The sequence below is a fragment of the Syngnathus scovelli genome, chromosome 1 (genome assembly GCF_024217435.2).
Source record: "Syngnathus scovelli strain Florida chromosome 1, RoL_Ssco_1.2, whole genome shotgun sequence".
Taxonomy (NCBI): domain Eukaryota; kingdom Metazoa; phylum Chordata; class Actinopteri; order Syngnathiformes; family Syngnathidae; genus Syngnathus; species Syngnathus scovelli.
In genome coordinates this window covers 11,767,882-11,788,764 of record NC_090847.1, presented here as the reverse complement: position 1 = coordinate 11,788,764, position 20,883 = coordinate 11,767,882, and the positions used below count along the sequence as shown (strand labels likewise).

General features: G+C 39.6%; 1 protein-coding gene across 5 annotated transcripts in view; it reads left to right on the top strand.

Moving 5' to 3' along the window:
* LOC125987931 (amyloid beta precursor protein binding family B member 2) overlaps positions 1 to 20,883 on the top strand; it is a 32,665-nt gene that overhangs the window by 9,107 nt on the left and 2,675 nt on the right. Inside the window, exons 3-10 of one of the 5 annotated variants that reach the window (XM_049752572.2) lie at positions 376 to 551; positions 897 to 1,040; positions 1,545 to 1,630; positions 2,137 to 2,197; positions 2,812 to 2,958; positions 3,557 to 3,684; positions 17,668 to 17,782; positions 19,652 to 19,727. In XM_049752572.2, the coding sequence (XP_049608529.1) occupies positions 376 to 551; positions 897 to 1,040; positions 1,545 to 1,630; positions 2,137 to 2,197; positions 2,812 to 2,958; positions 3,557 to 3,684; positions 17,668 to 17,782; positions 19,652 to 19,727 (933 nt within the window). Of the gene's footprint in view, positions 1 to 372; positions 552 to 896; positions 1,041 to 1,544; positions 1,631 to 2,136; positions 2,198 to 2,811; positions 2,959 to 3,556; positions 3,685 to 5,599; positions 6,198 to 8,325; positions 10,641 to 11,020; positions 11,801 to 17,667; positions 17,783 to 19,651; positions 19,728 to 20,883 lie in introns of those variants that run through there. The other 4 variants (XM_049752563.2, XM_049752612.2, XM_049752603.2 and 1 more) reach the window with 4 other exon arrangements.

Here is a 20,883-nt window from a genome sequence, read left to right as displayed (position 1 = left end):
ATACTGCGGGAAGCTTTAAGGCCACCGTGTGCCGCCTTATGTCGCATAGAATGATTAGCATGCACGAAAGGCGAGAAGATTGCACATTTAAGTGTGGCGTAGGATGCAAGTGGAAATGCAAAAGGATGCAAAAGCATAAGAAACAGAAAATATGAAGGGGGAAAGGTATGTAGGAGAGCTGGAACAGAATGAACAGAGGGCATTGCCTAAGGGGCACTGCTTTAAGGGATGAGGAAAGAGTTGCTATGGCAACTGAAGCTTTAATGATCCCCGTCCTCCTTCCTGTGCAGACACACACATACACACTCGCACAGCGTTTATGAATGATATGCACCCAATCTTTTGTACTGTATGTTTGTTTTGCTCCATTAGCAGATGTTTGGGGCGAGGGGGATCTGCCCCCAGGCTGGCAGGAGATCTCAGATTCGGCAGAGGTATATTTCTGGCATGTCCCCACCGGCACCACTCAGTACCACCGACCTGTTGCCTCAAATGAGACTGAGAACAAACCACAACAAGAGACGCAGGACTCGCTACAGCCACCCAATGAGGTGAGATGATGCTCACGTACAGTATGGATACTGTGGTGTCTTGACACGGGAGTTCAAAGGCGGCTCATCAGCTAGCATTAGCAGATTCCTTTTCAGATGGGTGTGCTTTTGTTCTATTTGAGGATAGACTTGCATATTTTCAGCATGGCGTCCATGTGGCAAAAAATTTGCTTAAGGATTTATCAACCTCAAGCTATAATCATCATTGCAGGGAGGTAAAGTCTAAGTGTTGGCAAGTGGACAAGTCTACTGGTAGTGAGCCATAAGCAATAAGGCTATAACGATACTATTTTGATCAAGCCGTTAATGTCGGTGATCTATTCCCCTCGCTCCTGTCTGCCACAGCGCCCCAGCAGTCTCATCTCAGACAGTTCAGTGGAGCCGGTCCCCTCCCCTTCTGGCTCCTCCCCAACCTCCCTCACCTCCACCCTCTCCAATGATGTCATCCCTTCTGCACAGAATCTCAAAAGCACCACCTGCACAGTCAATGTAAGCCTTTTATTTCCCCCTGTTTTGTTAAAAATCACATATATAGTCAGCTGTCAGATTCTTTTTTGGCCCCATCACAGCATCTTCCACATTCTGTTTATGTTCTGTTGTGTCTAAATTAAACTAAATCTCATATTGCATAATGTTTGAATCAGATATAGCTGTGTATCTAAGATAAAGATCATAGAAAAGGCAACCTGTATCAACAAATGTTTCTTCCTCTGTTATGAATGCAAAACCAAATTTGATTTGTTCCGATATCTTCAATGTGATAAAATATCTTATTAAACCATGTATTGATTAAATAGCTGGCTGGTTAAGGGGGGTGGTGGGAATTCACCTTGCCCGCCTCAATATCTGTCCAATTGCAAATTGAAGAAATGTGAATACTGTGGTAACTAGAGTCATTTATAATAAAAATGAGTGACATATCCAGTCCAACCATAAAGCAATTAAAGTGTGAAGCTATTACTAATTCACTCTCCCACTGTTTGTGCATTGCAGGATCTGAAGGACTATCCAATCTATCCTGACCCCAGTCTGAAGGCATTTGAAGGGGCCACCCTCCGCTATGCTTCTCTCAAACTCAAGTAAAGCACACTAATTAACTCCTTGTGTTGTACCTACCAGATATGCGTGATGTTCTCTCACCAATTACAATCGCTTATTTAACATACAATGCACTCCAAGTCTCCAAGTGCGGTGTGTGAAAAAATGCGGTTCGGTTTTATCTATCTTTCAAGTTCAATAGATTTGCTGCCAATCTTTATGAACTTTTTTTTTTTAAGAAAAATATTTTAGGTAGAAGTTGCGCAATCCATTTCAATTGAATAAAGTACAGTTTTTTATTTGCCTATAATTAAGCATTGTGATAATTTTCCAATGGTTGATAAGATAACAGTAATCTCCAATATTTAACAAACGTGGTAGGAATAAGACCTCGGTTTCATTGATTAACACTAAGGTCTACTATGCCGTAATTTAATGTAGACCACCATGGTGGTACTTGGAGAGCTAAGTATTTTTTTAGGTGGTACTTATTGGAAAAAGCTTGAGAACCACTGCATCAAGCTTTTAATGTCTCACTTTTCTGCAGCCCTCCAGCTCCACTGGAAACAGTGGACCTCGACAATACTTTCCCGGATCCAGAAGCAATGGTAAGCCGAAATATATTATCCATAATACAGTACGTATTAAAGCCTTAAATGTGGTTGATATCGTTTCACAATCAAATTTTTTAACTCTACAAAGATTAAGTGAAGGATTTGCATCTTACGTTTCCATACATTTCTCAGATTTGAATTAAAACTTGAAAAGGATTAAGTACATTACATCTCTTAAAAGTCAATATGTGTGTCAGTGCTATCAGAACGGCAAGTCTTTGTGTCAACAGTCAGTCAGCTCAACAATGTTATCTGGAGGACTTTTTCAATGTAAATTGCTGCCTAAGATTTGCTGACAAATTCAGTATTCTAAATAGAAAGTTCCACTTTTGTCTATGTGGAAGATTGATTGCAAGAGACTGGGAAAGAGTCAAATTCCATTACTGTAAACAATAAAAGATAATGGATGTCATCTAACAGTGTAGGCAGCAGGTTCTGTTTTTTGCACAATTATATGTGCTTTTTCCTGACATTTCAACAAAGAATTACATTTCATTAATTTTATTTTATGACTAAAGGCTATGTGAAACGCGACACTGTGAAAAAATAAAGAGAACTGTGATTTAAAACAAAACAAAAATAATTCATGATTTATGTGTTTCTCCTAGTCATTTCCAGTACGGTCCTTGGGCTGGGTGGAGATGGCAGAACAGGACTTGTGTGAGGGGAGGAGCAGCGTGGCCGTCCATCACTGCATAAGACAACTGTCTTACTGCAGAAGGGATATCCGAGACTCAGCCGGCGTCTGGGGAGAGGTCAGTTACTTTTGTCATTATCTAAGTGCAGGGATAATATCATGCACTGTATGAGTGCCATTTGTAGAATGTCAAGAAATACAAATAATTTGTTACTCTTTTTAAGTAGATTTTTCATGCACTTTCACAGTGCTTTCTAAACCTTACTTTGTCAAAATAGGCTTGTTACTTTTTTCAGCTTCTGTGAATAACAACCTGACGTAAAAAGGTAATTGCTGTAATAGCGAAAGGCAGCGAAGTAGTTAAAATCTTGATTGTTTGGGTATTTTTAGGTGGAAAAATTCTCTTAACCCTTTTTTTTATGTTGTTGTCTTGAAAAACACCAATTAGAAAGCTGTTGTAGCATAAAAGACTGAGTCATCATGAGCGAGCATCTCCCCCTCTTCAGTATGGCCACTATGCAAGATAATAAAAGGGGGAATATTTTGTGTGCAGAGGAGTTGTTCCATTTATGTTTATAATTTTGTTATCATTTTCTAATTCATGATTATTATAACCAATATTATCAAAAATAATTGACGATAACAATTTGCTTGTACAACAAAAAAAACCCACAAATAATTATCATAATGCTCATGCTTTTTTTCTGCTCCCAAAGGGTAAAGGAATGCTGCTGGTGCTTCAAGACCGCATGTTGACTCTGGTTGACCCAGATGATCAAAGCCTTCTGCACTCTCAGCCAATCAGCAGCATCCGTGTATGGGGAGTCGGTCGTGACCATGACAGGTATTTGAAATGCCGTAAAATATGCTTTAAAGCTTTTTGGAGAGCATGATTGGCTATTTGATCGCTGCTTGTGTGATTTGATGCGATACGAAAAGTAAAAAGTAAACACTAAAATGCATACACCCTGCAGGAAATGGAAAGCTCATTAGAATTAGTATATTGCATCATTTTCTGTGGACATTTGCACTAACTGCATTCACAACAACATAATGATCCTCAATGTTCAATATTTGCAGTCCACATGGAAATGACCATCAATCTCCTGGTCTCAAACAGTGTGACATGAGCCTGGCTTGAATGGATTTCCTACCTACTGTAGCTGTCTGTCCACACCTGTGGTAGGATTTTTTTTCTGCGGGGTAGCTTGATGTAAGAATGCCAAATCAAAGCAGTAATACTTACAAAGACAACTGTGCACTTTTCAAACGTGTTCAGCGTGGCAGAACCTGCTTCCAAGAAAAATTGAGCTTATCTCTCTTTCACCAAGGATTGTATGGATATTGATAGATTTCAGTGTTGCAAGATTAATACCCAGATTTTTCTTTCCCTCTTCTATGCATTGCTGCAGTTTTAATGATGAGTAATATTAAGAAGCAATGCAGTTCTGTACTAGTGAGGTGTGATACTGACAGATTTTAAATCATACCACTGGATCAATAATGATACCTGTTGTGTGAAGGCTGTTGTGTGAAATTCTAGCCGTAGTTTGAAAAGTCCCTTATACCGCTTATGTCTCAGAGGGTAGAGAAACGTTCACTGTGTCTCTCAGCAGTAATGGATAATATGTGTAGCAGGAGAAAGAAGGCAGGGCTTGTTCTGCTCTTGTTTTTATCACAGCTTCACTTTCTCTTTGCGTCACTCAGATACCATTTTGTTCATCATCCCCAGCTTGATGAAATTTTCTAAGCTTCTTTATGTTTGCATAATTTTTCCTACAATTAAAGCATCTCGGAACGTCATTTGAAGCCATTTTTTTTATTAGTTCCCTTATTTATAGCCTTGAGCTTTTTGTGCGTCTTGCCTTTAGACTGTCACTAGAGGGCAGCAGAGCCAAAGCCCATGCTTCAAGAGAGTGTTAGAGATACTTATTTTCTTTCCTCTATAATATATATGCTTTGAAATACATTTCCAAAGTGTGTCCTTGAGTATTCACTCATTTTCTTCTCTGAAAATACATTAGGGATAATGTCTTGAGAGGTTTTTGGAAGAGAAAGTTAATTTCCTGAAGAGTAGGAAAGGAGAGCGTTGTCGCTGATGGGTCAAAGTGTCTTTAGCCTGTTTCTTATTGTTCGTCGCTTTTTGGTAGCTTCTCTATAGACCAATTCACACCCAACGCCAGCTGTTATTTCCTTTTCAACTGGTAGATTAATTTAAAGATAGGCGTGGTGGAAAGTCAGACATTGTTAACATAATCATTGAGGGACTGGCTAAGTAATTCAGGAGATGGCAATAAAAGAAATGCCCTAACCTTGGTCATAGTGTAGCTAAGGCATCTCCGGTTCTTGAGGGTCGCTGTCCTGCCTTTTTTCCATGTCTCGCTCATCCCTTATTATTATTTTAATCATTACCACCATAAAACACACTGGCAGATCTAAAGTTAGATCAACTTTGTAGCTAATCTACTTAAACCTTATTGGACACAGGTCCACAAAAAATAAATGATATATTTTATTATTTTACTGAAATGTTTATGAACATGCGTCGCTTGCTTCCCACTGAGGAGTGTTCTCACCAATGTGAATGTTGCTTTCTTGGTCCAGCTTGATTCAAAATGAATGAGCCCCACATCTATCTTAAGTTGGGCGGGGCAGAGGGGCACAGGCGGTGGGTTGTTGGTCCCTCGATGAAATCATGTAGCTAAATCTGGAGCACTCAGCAAGTCTGAGTATCTGCATGCCCCTTGCTGCATGTGCAAACGTTATTGTGTGTGCGTGTCTGTGTGCACATGGGCTTGAGTTGATGAAGTCCTTAGTCTAAAACTAGAGCACTCTTTAATGTGTGCGGCCATGTTAACTGAGTGTTTTCCATATACTTCCTCCATCCCTTATTTTGGGCTTGGTTTTCCCACTCTTTGTCTCCAGCTCTCATTTTGCCTCCCTCTCGTGTCATTGGCTGCTCAGCTCAGTCAGCGTCTTCCTCCTGCTGCTTCTCCCGCCTTTGTACAAGCCTTCCCATTTTTAACACTTTCTGTAGGACAGGCGAAAGGGAAAGATAAGAGCGACTCTGGGGGGGGAGCAGGTGCTGACTCTTAGCTTGGAGATGCCTCCCTCCTCACATCGAGTTACTCTTGAGACAGAGGTGTAGTCCTAGTTGTGGGAATAAGAAGGTTGGAGGAGTGAGCGAGGAGGAAAAAAGCTCTTGAGGATTAAAAAGAAAAAAGAAGAGGGGGAGAGACCGTGAAAGCTTCACCGTTGAGGAACAAGCGACACGGGAGCTCTATCGCAATGTCACAGCGGCAAAGGAGTTAACGAGGCGAGGAACTATTTTGTGACATGGCCAGCATGTCTGCCTGTGTGAGTATCTTACCTCTCCTTTATCAATGAACACTGTCATTAGTCCCCCTTTTACTTGTCACCTTCTCTGCCTGCTCGCCTCTTTGCTACGGCTTTGACTTCATACACAGCTAGCTGGGTTGCTCGCTTCCCGGCTATCAGTCAGGTGTGAGGATGCAGGCTGATGCTAAGCAGATGTTTTGGGGGAGTTCAGATAAAATGCAAAGAAGAGAGAAGGATGAAGTAAGCAAAAGAGGGATTGGAGGGCGGATGCAGAAAACACGATTAACGTGTGGATGTGCTGCGGGGTGATTCAAAGTGCCAGAAATGTCATATTTTACCACTTTATTTCAAACATCTTATATTCTATATGAAGTGCACAACATGCTGGTTTATGCATGATAGATTCTGTGTTTATTGTGCATGTCTTTTTTTCTGACAGGCAATTGAGGATGGGGTTGTGACTGATGGAAAAAAGCGAAGCGCAAAATGAGAGTAAAGATTTATGACAGAAGAGTAGCAAGGAAGGGAGGGGCTGGGGAGCGGGAGTCCCTTTTCGTTGTTGTGCCTTTAACTAATATCTTCCGAGGAGGCTGAAAGAGATTAATGGCATTTTTATTCCTTTCAAAATCCTTTCGAGAGTTTTTGAGGGAAAAGAAATTAAACTGGTATCTTGAGGCACCACAGAATTACAAACACTTCTCAATAATTTGTGCACAGTTCCACATCACTTATTACAATGAAATATTGCCAATGTAAAGCTCTTTATTCTCTTTGTAAGGGCATATTATTTGATATGTGATCCAGCTCTTGTTTTATAATGACTACAAGTCAAGTCAAGTCAAGTTTATTTGTATAGCCCTAAATCACAAACAGTCTCAAAGGGCTTCACATAGCCAAAAATTGACAATTATTCTCAAAGCATCCCACAAGCATGCACCTTTCATTGATATTCATCATAGGCTGGACATCATGTCCAAAGCTAGCTGACCTTTGTTGCACATAATAAAAGAAAGAAAACAAGGAACCCTTGAGGGTCATTAATATTTTAAGGCTCAAGCTATCACCTCCATTTATGTCAATGGGTTTGCATGTTTTAGCTTTTGGCAGCTCCCATCTCATTTGCTGATGGCACGGCCCCTTTAACCTTAATTAATATGCAAGACTCATCTGATGGCCCTCTGGGACACAACCCTGATCGCCCAGACACATTGGATAGACGCCACGGTGATTGATGGCCTCCCCCCACTCCCTACCCTTTCGCACACCAACCTCCCTCATCACTCCTCCATCCTTCTGTCCTTCCACAATCCATCACAGCCACTTGTCCACTCGCTGCTTGGTCGTTGGGACATGTCCACTCAACCTCCCACAAAGCCTGACTCCTTGAAGGGTCATCATGGACTGTGATGAAACCAAGACATTGCGTCCTCCTTCAGTGTCGCTGCTGCCTCTTTATTGCCCACATTAGGGATGGTTTAGCTCACCTGGTTGTACTACGTGTCTTCCTAACAGATTATTCATTGTGCTCCCGCTATAGATCTTCCCCATCGCTCCTCCAACCAATAAATCTTTCGCAGATAAAATTCTTGCTCCTCCTGGCTTGAGAGGGCAGCAATGAGAAGTGATGCTGGTCACATAGCAATGTACACACCAGGATGGTTGTCTGGGGTCTTGCTTTTAGGCTACAGGTACCAGCTCAGTGGCCTAGTTGTAGAGTGCCCGCCCTGAGACTGGAAGGTTGTGGGTTCAAACCCCAGCCGGGTCATACCAACGACTATAAAAATGGGACCCATTGCCTCCCTGCTTGGCACTCAGCATTAAGGGTTGGAATTGGGGGGTTAGATCACCAAATGATTCCCGAGCGCGGCACCGCTGCTGCTCACTGCTCCCCTCTCCCCCAGGGGATGGATCAAAATCACATGGGGATGGGTTAAATTCAGAGGACAAATTTCACCACACCCAGATGTGTGTGTGACGATGATCATTGGGACTTTAACATTTACACTATGTTCCTGATGGCCACATTGGGGTTATCCGCTATGGGATTGTGGACATTTTTTTCCCCCGTCTACTCTTGTCAAGTTTTAGGCCGTGGGGTTCAGTAAGGCATTAAATGTCTCTTTTGTAAACTAAAATTACAAGAAATTGCTCCCTCATCCAAAATTTGATATATGGTTTTATTTGTTAGAAATCTAGTGTTTAGCCTAGAAGGAAACCATTTTACTATATGATTCAATCTTGTAAAGAACACAGAAAATATAGAAACAATTTAGAAAATGTAGTTTTTATACGTTTCATTTGGCCAAAGGTGGCCATAGTAGACTCATAAGGTATATTAATATGTACACAATGAATTGATATGATTAAATATCTAAAATTGGAAATGACAAAATCAGACAAAAAGCCTTTGCCTCGAGAAGATTCTTTACTTTCACATTAGCACAGATAAAATGGTTCACAAAAAAAGTGATATGGATGCAAGTGGCCAACAAAGACACTAGAGCTTTGGGAAACATCATTTTTGGTACACTCCAGTGCTGTGTCAAAACCTGATATTGTGTCCCATTTGCAAAACATTACAGCAATTATAAGTTCAGTTAACTAAAATCTAATTGGCAAATCTACTTTAAAGCCATGCATTCTTGTTATTAAATTATCTTCAGCTTTTGGCAACAGTAATTTTCATTTAAAACTGTTTCACAACAAAATATTTTACATTATTTTTACATTATTTAAAGAGCACACTTTAATTAAGTCACCATGGAATGGAGATAACTTAATAGTGATTTGATCAGTTCAGTTCATTTTGTGACCACCCTTGTTAAGTCTAACCGTTCATACCTCAAATCATCTTTCCCCATTGAAATGAATAGGAATGCCATGAATATATTCGAGCACCCCAGAAAAACACCAATAAATGTGGTTTGACATGTTTTAATAAGTACACTATCCCTCTTGATTATTATACTTCCTAAATGTAATAATCTAATTAAATTATGATAATGATAAACTCCAATGCCCATTGCCACATTGTGCTCGTGCTTCTGGTATGTGTACCTTGGCCACCAGGAGGCAGTAAAATAATCAGAAAATAAATACACAAAACAGTCCACAAAACTAAGTGAGCTGCAGTAATAAAATTTTTGTGTGCAGAAAATTAAATGCCATACGTACATGCCTGTGAGTATTATATTGTCTGTCTACATGTGTTTCTGCACCATTTGTATTTAAGTGGCCATTGCTTCAAACGTTTTAAATATCAATACAAGTTTTGTAAGCATACTGCATTGTGTGTTAAACTAGTCGACTTTCAAGTTCTGTGGTAAATACAAATTGTGTAATTCTCCGTTTTATTTTGTGACTCATATGCAAAAGTAAGTCGGATTACTTGTAAATCAAGATAGCAACTGTATTTTAATATTCTAATTTGTAACTAACGTGATAATTTATCTTGACAACTACCGCACAGGTCATTGACGACCTTCCTAAAAGGGTTTGAATTATAGATGGCACAGGACTAGGGATGGGAACATGCAATGAATTAAATCGTTAACCAGAATCACAAATGCAATCAGAATGGTAAAAATCGTATCGATTCCCATCCCTACACAGGACAGCATCAAATGACTACTTTTGTCTCACTGAAGCTCCTCAACTCGTTTAGGTATGTTTCCATGGCACCAAGGTGCAACCAGAGCTATATTTTTTTTTTTTTATGGTTTCTGTCTGAAAAACAATTATACATTATAGTTCAGTTCCCAAACTATCAACATAGGCATCACCACACAGTATATGTCAGATAGAATATTTCTTACTTTTAGTATTCAAAGGACCCACCTTAAAGAACCTGCCTGCGCACTATGAGTTCAAGTGCACATACAGTGAGTGTATGCTGTGCACGAATCCTGCGTTACTGCACATGCTGTTGAGCTAATTAGGCCACAGTGCAATTCTAACTACACTGTGAGCAAGCTTTGGAATCACTTACTCAAATCCCTGCTCTCTCCCACACTCTCTTTATCTTCTCCCATTACACACAAACACATAAACACACAGCCACACACACAAACACATGAATAGAGGCCGTTTCTTGAGGTGACATTTCACTGAAGTTGCACACACGAACATGCACATGCTATGTCAATCCTGCACATACTTTCCAAAGCAGTGTGATGTAAAACGATCAAGTGCGGGGAGAACAGCAAGACATTATCTTACTCGCTCTTTCACGCCCACCCACAATTCGTCTCTTCTCCCTCTTGGCCCCCTCCCTTTCCATCTCCCCCTTATGCCGATGCTGTAAAATATGCAACGGAATATGACGAGTGTTGACGTGGGTGTCGTGTGCCTCCCAGCGTGTGTTACCCCTCTCTTCTAGCCCCCCACGCCTCTTTTTTTCTCCTTTTTAGCCTTCCTTGCCTTGCCAAATCCTTGGAATCAGGTCATAAAGTGTGCGTGGATGTGAGTATGAACGTCACAAAACTTCACAGTGATTTACTCAGGCTTCCAAAACTGGCTACTCTAGTTACTTCTCACCAAACTGAGTAATCCTTGGCTGAAAACACTATATATGCTCGTCAGAACAGACTTGGATTGAATTGAAATAAGATGCATTACGTTTGCTCTTAGCTTTTAGGTTAGCACGCCCCAAAAGTGCTAAATAGCAGCTTGACAAAATAAGAGTTGTACTTGACGGCAACAAATGCTTAAGGTACTTTATCAGTGGGTAGTGATTCAATCTTTTCCTCCAAGCATAACTTCTCGCAATACAAATATAACACTCATTTCAACATTTCTTTAGGATCAACAGAAATATCTCATGCATTGTTTTGTTTTGTTTGCTTTCAGTTTGTTTTCTTTGCTTGCTTTGTTTGAAGTTTAGTCTTCTTTGCTACCTGTCATCATTTTTGTCATCAATTCTATGCAAAGCACTCGTGATTGCCTGTGGCTATGAAATACATGAAATAATTTGCATTGAGATTCAGAGGTGGTCCTTTGTGCTAAGTAAATTAAGGACAATCTGACAAGGTTTTGTTTTTGTTGAAGGAGTTTCTGTGCAGTATGATGTGAAGTTTCTGATTTAAATTAAGACAAGTGTTTAAAGAGGTTGTGGAGGTTGGGAGCAAAAGATGCACGCATGTGTGTGCGCATGTATTTGTGTGCGCGTGAGATGGCAACCACCAAATGTAGCAGGCAGCAAGACTCAAATTCTTATTCTGAAGTTTTGGTCTCCCCATGCCTGGAGGGGGTTTCCTCCAGGTACTCTGGTTTCCTCCCGCTACTCTGGTTTCCTCCCATGTTCCAAAAACATGCATGGTAGGAATAGTGAGTGACAAGGTGGGACAGCCAAAATGAACAAGTCGACAGTTTCTTTGATGTGATATGTTCTTGTAAACAAAGAACAATGAGAATGAGAATGAACACTGTTTACACGCATCCACATAATCCAACACCTGATGTCGATCTTTGATGGAATGTAATAACGTCGCTTCTTTCCCTGTGCTCTTGTTTTCCCTTCCCTTTTTCCTCATTTGCAACCCCACCTTCATTCTTACCTTTCTCATTCTTGCTGCGTATTCTCTCATCTTCATCTCCCTCTGCTTTCTGGGAACCAGAGAAAGGTAATTCTAATTTTTCCTGTTTTACTCAATTGTGACTGTGTATCTTCATTTTTGCCACAATCGTGGATTGGCAACAGATTGGTTTGATTTTTTTTTAGGGGTTGCTTGTAGAACCACATAATCTTATTTACGACAAACAATTTTATAAGGGATTCATTTGCGTACTCACCAATACCAAACAGCCGTACTGATACTTGATAATGCCATAACGTTATGTGATGGTGATGAAAAAGTTTTATTTTCATCAATTTCTGTTCAAAAACACACACCTTCTTAATATAAATATATAAGCATGGCATAAATATAATAAATATATAATCATGGCATATGTTTCACTCAAATACGACACATTTACAATAACAACTTATGATAACATGAGGCAAAGGTCTGTGTCCATCTGCTACAACCCGGAAGGTACATATACATATACATATACATATACGTCAGGCTGGTTATGCGGTATTGTTGCGTACAGTATCGGATCATTTCTACAAGTACAATACCTCTAGGCACTACGACTACATCGATGAGCTGTCGAAGCGATTCCTCGTGTCACGATTGAAAGTCTAAAAACTAGCAGCAAGCCAGTGTGGCCACGGGCTATCAAGAAAAAGGAATGCCTTTTGTTTCTCTCCCCATGAGAGCCTATTGTGAGGTCATAAACAAACCATTTGAAGTGGAAGCAGAAAAGTGGCTAATTCTCCTCGTTGGCCCGCTGCTCAAACGTTCTCAAACCAGGCCCATTGGCTACATCCACACCTCACACACGCCACATCACATTATTTCCTTTGGCCACAGGCAAGGAGTGTTATCGACCCTGCCTGTATGAGCACAATTAAGCAGTATCATTGCTTGGGTAATGCACTCATAAACACAAAGCTTTTTATGATGAGCACTGGCTGTGACTGCTGCATAGTTTCTATTTGTGCAGATGATGGTTTGGAAAATGTATCAGATGACTTGAATGACAAAAGATTTTTTTTTGTATTTACGCTGTGATCTCACTAGTGTGAATACCTTAAGACTAGTGGTGATTAAACTAGCTGAAGCTAATCGAGCTAATTATCTTCCACCAACAGCTAATTTTCATACTTTTGGCCTGCATCGCCTTTCCGCTGGGAGATGCTCAAAATAAGTTATTAGTCGACTGTAAGAGTTAAACATTGATGCGGACGTCGACTTGACTAATTGGTCGACTTGTGGACTAATTGATTTAACTTCTACCGATGACATTCAGTTGCCCATCTTCGCATTTACTTGTTTTTCAGCCTTGGCTGGAAACAGGACTTGTATCATGACAGGAGTCCTCCTACTTATTTGTTTTGCAGCTTCTCTCACGCATTAGTGAGGAGAATGTGTCATTTTTCTCCTGCGTTATGTACACCCATACCCTAAAATATAAATAATGTGCCCTCCCCTACCGACAATATACTTTTCTCTTTGCTTTTCTTAAATCACACCATGACTACCGTAATTTCCGGACTATAAGTCGCGGTTTTTTTCATAGTTTGGGTGGGGGGGCGACTTATACTCAGGAGCGACTTATATATGTTTTTTTTCACAAATTTTTACTTGATCATTAAGACATCACTTACAAGTATAGTTGACCACTTCCCATGTTATTTTTAGTATAGTTGATCACTTCACATGCTTTTATTTCTTTATCTTGAACATATTCAAAACATAAAAAATAGAGAAAACGTCAAATAAAGCAATTAACACTTTAAAGCACCATATCCAAGTCCACTGTCTGCTGTATGTACACTTGCTCCATTTTTGCTCCTCTTATATTTATTATTATTATTTATTATTATTTGTTTATTTATCATTTATTCAATACTCTTATTTATTCATTGTTAGTGCCTTCTTGGTTTTTTTTTGTGATGCTTGTATGCATATGTGTACTATCTCACCGAGGGATAGTGGAAATGTAATTTCAATCTCTTTGTGTGTCTTAGTATATAAAAAAATATATCGACGATAAAGCAGACTTTGACTTTGATAAAACAACCAAAAAAAATTATATTTTCAGACGAAACTGGATGAGGGCGCTCTAAATTTTACCGTTGGCCGTGACTCATCAACTGGGTGGGCTTAAGAAAAATGGCACCAAAAAGAAACTCATATTTTGCAGGTTACAAACTTCAAGTTGTAAAATATGCAGCTGAAAACAGTAATCGAGCAGCAGAAAGAAAGTTTGGAGAACCGTGATGTACCAATGGATTACTATTTCAAGTGACGTCAGTAGCGCGGCGCGCCGGTTGTTTACATACAAACGTGCCCACACAAGGACTACCATCATTAGCGGTGACCATTTCTAAGTGACACGGAGGACAACGAGTTTGAAGGAATTAAGGATTTGGAGTGACATAGAAGGTTTGAAAAACTATTATGGCTTTTACGCACGCCCGGTCTCTACTGAGTCGGGGGCCGACGCTCGGCCGAGTGGCTGTCCGCGAACGGTGCGTGGGGCTCGGACATGGCCATTACGCACGCCCGGTCTGTCTGGAAGTCCACGCCGCCACACGCTTGGAAGTTTGTTTTGTTTAATAAAGAGCCGTTTACCAAACCTACGTCTATCCTTGTACTTTGTTAACGCTACAATATAGTTATATAGTAGATCTGTGGAATAAAGACGAGGCTGACGTCAGGGCGCACGCGCGGCGATGTTGACAAAGGACGAGGAATTTGATCGATGGATTTAATGGAATTAAAGTGCACGGATGGTTTGATAATATTATTGGCTTGTATTATAGTTATTTAAAATATAGTTTATCTATCGTTATATGAGCCTGTGGAATATTTTGAAGCGCAAGCGCCCTCAGCCGTGCGCACCCATTGTTGACAAAGAACGATCGATGGATTTAATGAATTGGAGTGACACTGATGGTTTTATAAACATGTTATTCATGTAATAGTTGTCCTTAATCACTCTATATGTTACGTCAGGCCCGTTCTCAGCTCTTTGTTTGTGTTTGTCATGTTAGCATACCTATCGTTTAGCCTGTTGTTGCTATTTAATGAATTGGAGTGACACCGATGGTTTTATAAACATGTTATTCATGTAATAGTTGTCCTTAATCACTCTATATGTTACGTCAGGCCCGTTCTCAGCTCTTTGTTTGAGTTTGTCACGTTAGCATACCTATCGTTTAGCCTGTTGTTGCTATTTAATGAATTGGAGTGACACTGATGGTTTTATAAACATGTTATTCATGTAATAGTTGTCCTTAATCACTCTATATGTTACGTCAGGCCCGTTCTCAGCTCTTTGTTTGTGTTTGTCACGTTAGCATACCTATCGTTTAGCCTGTTGTTGCTATCGTTTAGCCTGTTGTTGCTCGTTCATGACTGTTTTTGGTGTGGGATTTTGTCGAATAAATTGCCCCCAAAATGCGACTTATACTCCGGAGCGACTTATATATGTTTTTTTTCACTTTTTGGGGCATTTTATGGCTGGTGCGACTTATACTCCGGAGCGACTTATAGTCCGGAAAATACGGTAAATGTGTATACACTTTGGACTGTCTGTTAAAAGTTTCTTCCCTCACCTCATAGTTCCTTGACACCAAAATACCACTTGATGACCCCAAAACCCTACTTTTATATTGCAAAGCCTTTGGAATCATTATGTGGCATTTCAGGGTGTTTCAGAAAGAGCACAAAATCAGTGACTAGGCAGACCATTTCCCCCCCAAAAAAGATCCACAAATAGGTGGATTTACAAGCAGCACATTGGCGCTGCAATGGCAGAAGATTACACATTTATTATAACGTTTCCTCTTCCCACACCTTAAATTTATGAGGTTTTACAAAAATAGCTCGCTTGAGTCGGAGGAATTACAGCCACCGTAGGGTATTACCAGTACATCTCCATCATTACAGACTCAAAAAACACCCGTCATCGGTGAAGATGTTTTGTATTTGAGGCCCTAGATGAGTTTTTAGGTGCAGACAAATTACTACATATTCTGTAGAAGAAATGCACTGTCCTATTCTTTTCCGAAACACAAAATAAGGTGTTCTCTAAAATACAGCTCTTTGAAATTCCGCGTTAAGCCCCATCTCACTATTTTTGTGTCTGTTAAATCATATGGTTCTATACTGCCTTACAGTGTTGGTATCAACATCTTGATTGGGTAATTCAAAATTGATTTGTATACACTCAAATTGATTTAAAAAGCTGTGAAATGTTGCTTGTTTACAGTGAGTTTTAGTAATTAATTTTCACTTGTACCTAGTGAAAAGAACTGTAGCGCCATCTTTTTTTTTTTTTATTAAACTCATGATGCAAACTGCAGACCTTGCAAATTATGTTTTTTGTTTTTTAAAAAGTTGTTGACGTTGTTTAAGAAAAAAGAGGTGATAGAAGATCAGGGGGTTGTACACCCTATTAAAGAGGATGGGATAAATAGATTTAAAGTGGGGATCTTAACAGTCAGTTCCAGGAATTGGTATGGGAGATGTAGGCTGAGCACATCCAAGAAGCAAAGGGTGAAGAAAAAGTGGAATATAAATTGGCCATTAATCCAAATATTGGCACAAAGCTAAACGCCCTCTAGGTGAAGCATTTCATCTCAATATGCATTAATGTCCCTAAGCAGCTCTACAAGAAGTAATACCTGCAGGCTAGAGGGAGAGGCAGCAGTCATCATAGTGCTGTTCAAATGAAATGGCTCATATAGAAAACAACAACAACTCCTAAAGGAGCCAATAATGCCAAGGAGTTTTTTCCTCAAACAAACAAACAAAAAAATCTTTAGCCTGCATTGCATTTGATGTTTATTCATCGTCTTCCTCAACGTTGCACGTTCTTTGTAACTTGTTAACGTCGCTCTGGACATTTTGTTCTCACCATAAAGAAGATAAATGGAACCGTATGCAGGCTAATAAATGAGTTTCAGACATTAAAGGCCCTTTTACGATATCTTCTTTTACCTTAGCTGGGATCCTGAGATTTTTTTTTTCCAGGATTCCATTACATCAGTCAGCATTCTTTCACTTCACTTTTTTCCTTGCAATTTTTTTGGGGGTAGAGGGCTACATTTAGAAGCTGTACTGTCATTGCTGGATTTTCAGTCACAATTTGAGCAGTCAATGGCCAGTGTTATCTAAAATAGAACACTGATTCTCAAGGCGAGTGCGCGGGCTCCCTCTAGTGTTACGCAAATCAATCCCTGAATGTAAATGTTCAATGTGAACAACGTCACATTGGCTCAAATGTTTTTTAATCCGGTATAGTGTATTTGTTGAGTACCAACCATTCATACATGCGTGCGTCCCTCCGTCTATCCATACCGCCATCCATTTCAGAAACAGCTTACGTACTATGTTTACATTTTAATGGGAAAAATAGGTTTGATGTGCAGCACATTTTTTTGTGTACAGTTGAGTTCTATTCAACTTTTATTTCCAGTGTATTTGAATTCAATCTTTCATAATTGTTCTAAAACATTACTGCAGGTAACAAAAACCTTTATGTGGAATACAGTTTTACTTTAATCAGTTGGGTTTTTTTTTTCATAACCCCATATTAAAGCACAGTGTTCAAACTGCATAATAGTTCTCAAGGCTTATGATAGTCAATACGTTTGCAGTGTTAAACTCCAGCCTCATTTTTGATGAACACTTGGGCCTACTGCATTACTGTATTTTAATGTTGTGGTACTTGCAGAGTATTTGTTGATTTGATACTTGGTGTAAAAAATTTGAGAACCACTCATATCAAAGTAATCAATGTACTTACTTTATTACCTCACACCTTATAAGTGTCCGATGAATGGATGTCCGATTACATTTTTACTTCACAGTAGTGAGGATGTCATGGTTTGGCCATGTGATAATTTGCATGGTTCATGTGTCCTCAGGGACTTTGCCTATGTGGCAAGGGACAAGAACACGCGAGTGCTCAAGTGTCACGTGTTTCGATGTGATACGCCCGCCGCAGCCATCGCCACAAGTCTTCACGAAATCTGCTCCAAGGTGGGTGCCACTACCAGTTGACAGACACTGCCAAGCTTTCACACTGTGGTGTCTTCAGGCCAAAAATGATGCTTATTCTCTGCAACTACAGATCTTCTCAATCAGCACGTAGCATGGTCACCCTGTTTAGAGTGTTCAGAAGGCATAGAAATGTTGTTAGGCTGCAGACTGTCTTCAGAGAAGTTTAAGAAGATGACGCGAAAGTGTAGTATTTATTGCACGAATGCTCTTATTAACCAAATTGTGTGTGTGTGTGTGTGGGGGGGGGGGGGGGTCCTTTGAGGTGTATTGCACAGAACAGTGTAAAAACACCATCATCAAATATCATTATTGTACTATGTATCATGGATGACTAATGTTAATAAATTAATTCAGACACTGCCAATGCCAACCTCGGATTTCCTTCCTTCCTTCCTTCCTTCCTTCCTTCCTTCCTTCCTTCCTTCCTTCCTTCCTTCCTTCCTTCCTTACTTACTTACTTACTTACTTACTTACTTACTTACTTACTTACCTACCTACCTACCTACCTACCTACCTACCTACCACCATTATGGTTTGTAATCTCGTGTGGGGATCAGCGCAAGATTTTGATGATCCTGTTGAAAACAGTGCAAGTATAAAAAATAGTGCATAACGTTTTGTATGACTTTTATCTTACCGCTTTCTGCCGTGTGTGTCCTTTATGTTTATTTGCACACGTTCCCCAGCAAGATGTGATGCAGACCGACCACACGCACTTTTAACGACACTTGTAATTAATAGAGGGTGTCATGCATACAAAGTGAAAGCAGTGATGGCATGCAAACAGCACACTCTGATGCACTTTAAAAGAGTGCGAGCACTGCAGCAGAAGGGCAGCCAAGTGGAAGGAGGAAAACAGATTGCATCTTTTCACACAGTTAAATTCAGAATTCTACAAACATTCATTGAGCGATGGAATATGACACTGCCATTATTCCTCTGCTGAAATTAGCATCCAAAAATTATCAAAGGCTGAATAATAACTGAGCTTCTTCAGACAGAATCAATTGAATTTACTGGTCATGTGATTGTATATTCAAAATGAAAACCCTGAAATGGCAATGATGAAGCTAAAGTAAGATTTATAGTACAGAAGTACAGAAATATTTTTTTTGTTTTGTTGTGAGCAATTTGTTTTTACAATCATAACCGCACAAAGAACTGGCAGATAGTGAATAATTCTTCAAAGAGTGCTTTCCTTAAGGTATTTACTGCCCATTCCATTTTTGGTTTACTAGAAAAATCATTAGAAAAAAGTTGGATAAAACACAACAAAACTTTGCAAGACGGAAGTAAAGCACAATCCTGAACGCAATTGATGGGCTGATTTGCATTGATGTTGTAGTTCTAAGCCTTTAAGCCATGGACATTGGGACAAACAGTACGATAACACACATAGATAGACAATTTGATAATGCTCACAAGAATTAATTTAATATTTGTGGGAGAAAAAAATTGTAATGAATGCATGATCTGTTGTTGCGTGAACTATAGTTCTTTACATTCTGTTTATTTGTTAATATTGTTTTTTACGTGCATTCCTGCATGATGCTGTTTTTTTATTTCAGATATGAATATTTTCAATTGTGTGGTCATGATATAAATTAATCTCCTAAATCAAGGCATCACTATATACCCACTTGCTTTCTTAAATCACTTAAACCAATAACTGTTTTAGGCACAGTGACACAAAAACAAACAAAATGTCTCATTTGTCTCACATTTTATTGTCTTCTCTAATTGCCTCTGTGTTTTTTTTCTCCCTCTCATTGTGTGTTGTGCCTGTGTTTTGTTTTGCTCCTCTCACCTATAATTCCGTTTTTTCTTTTACCCCTCTCTATTGTCTAGATTATGGCTGAAAGGAAAAGTGCCAAGGCTGCAGCTGGCAGCTCCTCCCAGACTGGCTCTGATGTGCCCCTACAAGGTGTGCACACTCATATGAACACACTTCCAAGCACACACACACAAACACTTTTATCCTTTTGTAGTAAGCCTATGTGAAAAGGCAATTGATGGCCGCATGCTAGGTTTCTTGTCTTGCCTTACAGCATTCTTCTTAATATCTTGAGATTGCATGCTGTGTCGGTCTGATTGTGGTGCATCGGGACATATTCTGTTTGCTGCTGTGACGCCGTGGTGCGTTCGTGGACTGACGGATATTCCAGCATATGGTTCAAACGGAGAACCTGGATTGTTCATTTTCACCAACATAAAATATACAGTCAAATTGTGACACCTTGACTCTGATCACCACTCAGCTGTTGCCAAAACAGCAGAGCGTCTTTAAATGTGACCTTGTTGTCGCAATATTTATAGAGGTAGTCTAGAACAGTAAACGAAGTCATGTTGATTCTTTTGGATTTTAATCACAATAACTTTCAATAGTTTACTCCTTACACTGTCTAAAATCTTTTTAAAAAACTGTCACTTTTATTAAAAAAAGAAATACAATTTTAAAATATTTATTTATTTATTTATTTATTTATTAAATTATTCATTTTTATTAAATTCTTCCACTCTCTCCACACATATAGGAATATGACTTTATTTATTTAGCACTTTCACACCGTCTTTCGTTGTAATATAATTTTAATATAGAAACTGGTGTAACACCAGATTTTGTTGGTGGTGTGCCTTGAGATTTTTTCCAATGAAAAGGTGTGCCGTGGATCAAAAACGGTTGGGCAACACTGCTCTAGTGGTTCTCCATCCCAAATTCTTGATGGTGGTTCATCCACCAGAATTGAGTATCACCAGTGTGAACTGTTGTCTTTTGCTATGTGAGCCTTGTGATTGACTGGTGACCATTCCAGGGTGCACGCTGTCTTTCGCCCAATAACAGGTGGGACAGGCCCCAGATCTCTCTGACCCGGCACTGAATAAGCGGTATAGAAATTTGATGGATGGTTCTCTATCAATGTTCTTGTGCAGTAGATCTCGGCAAAGGTGGCTTAGGTGGGACTGCCACTGATATTAGGAAAAAAAATCTCTATCCTCTGTTTGCCCTCAATGTGCATTCAAGTGTAAAGAAAAAACGATAATGGTTTCCTGAAAGTGCCAATGGAAATGATACGAGGAAA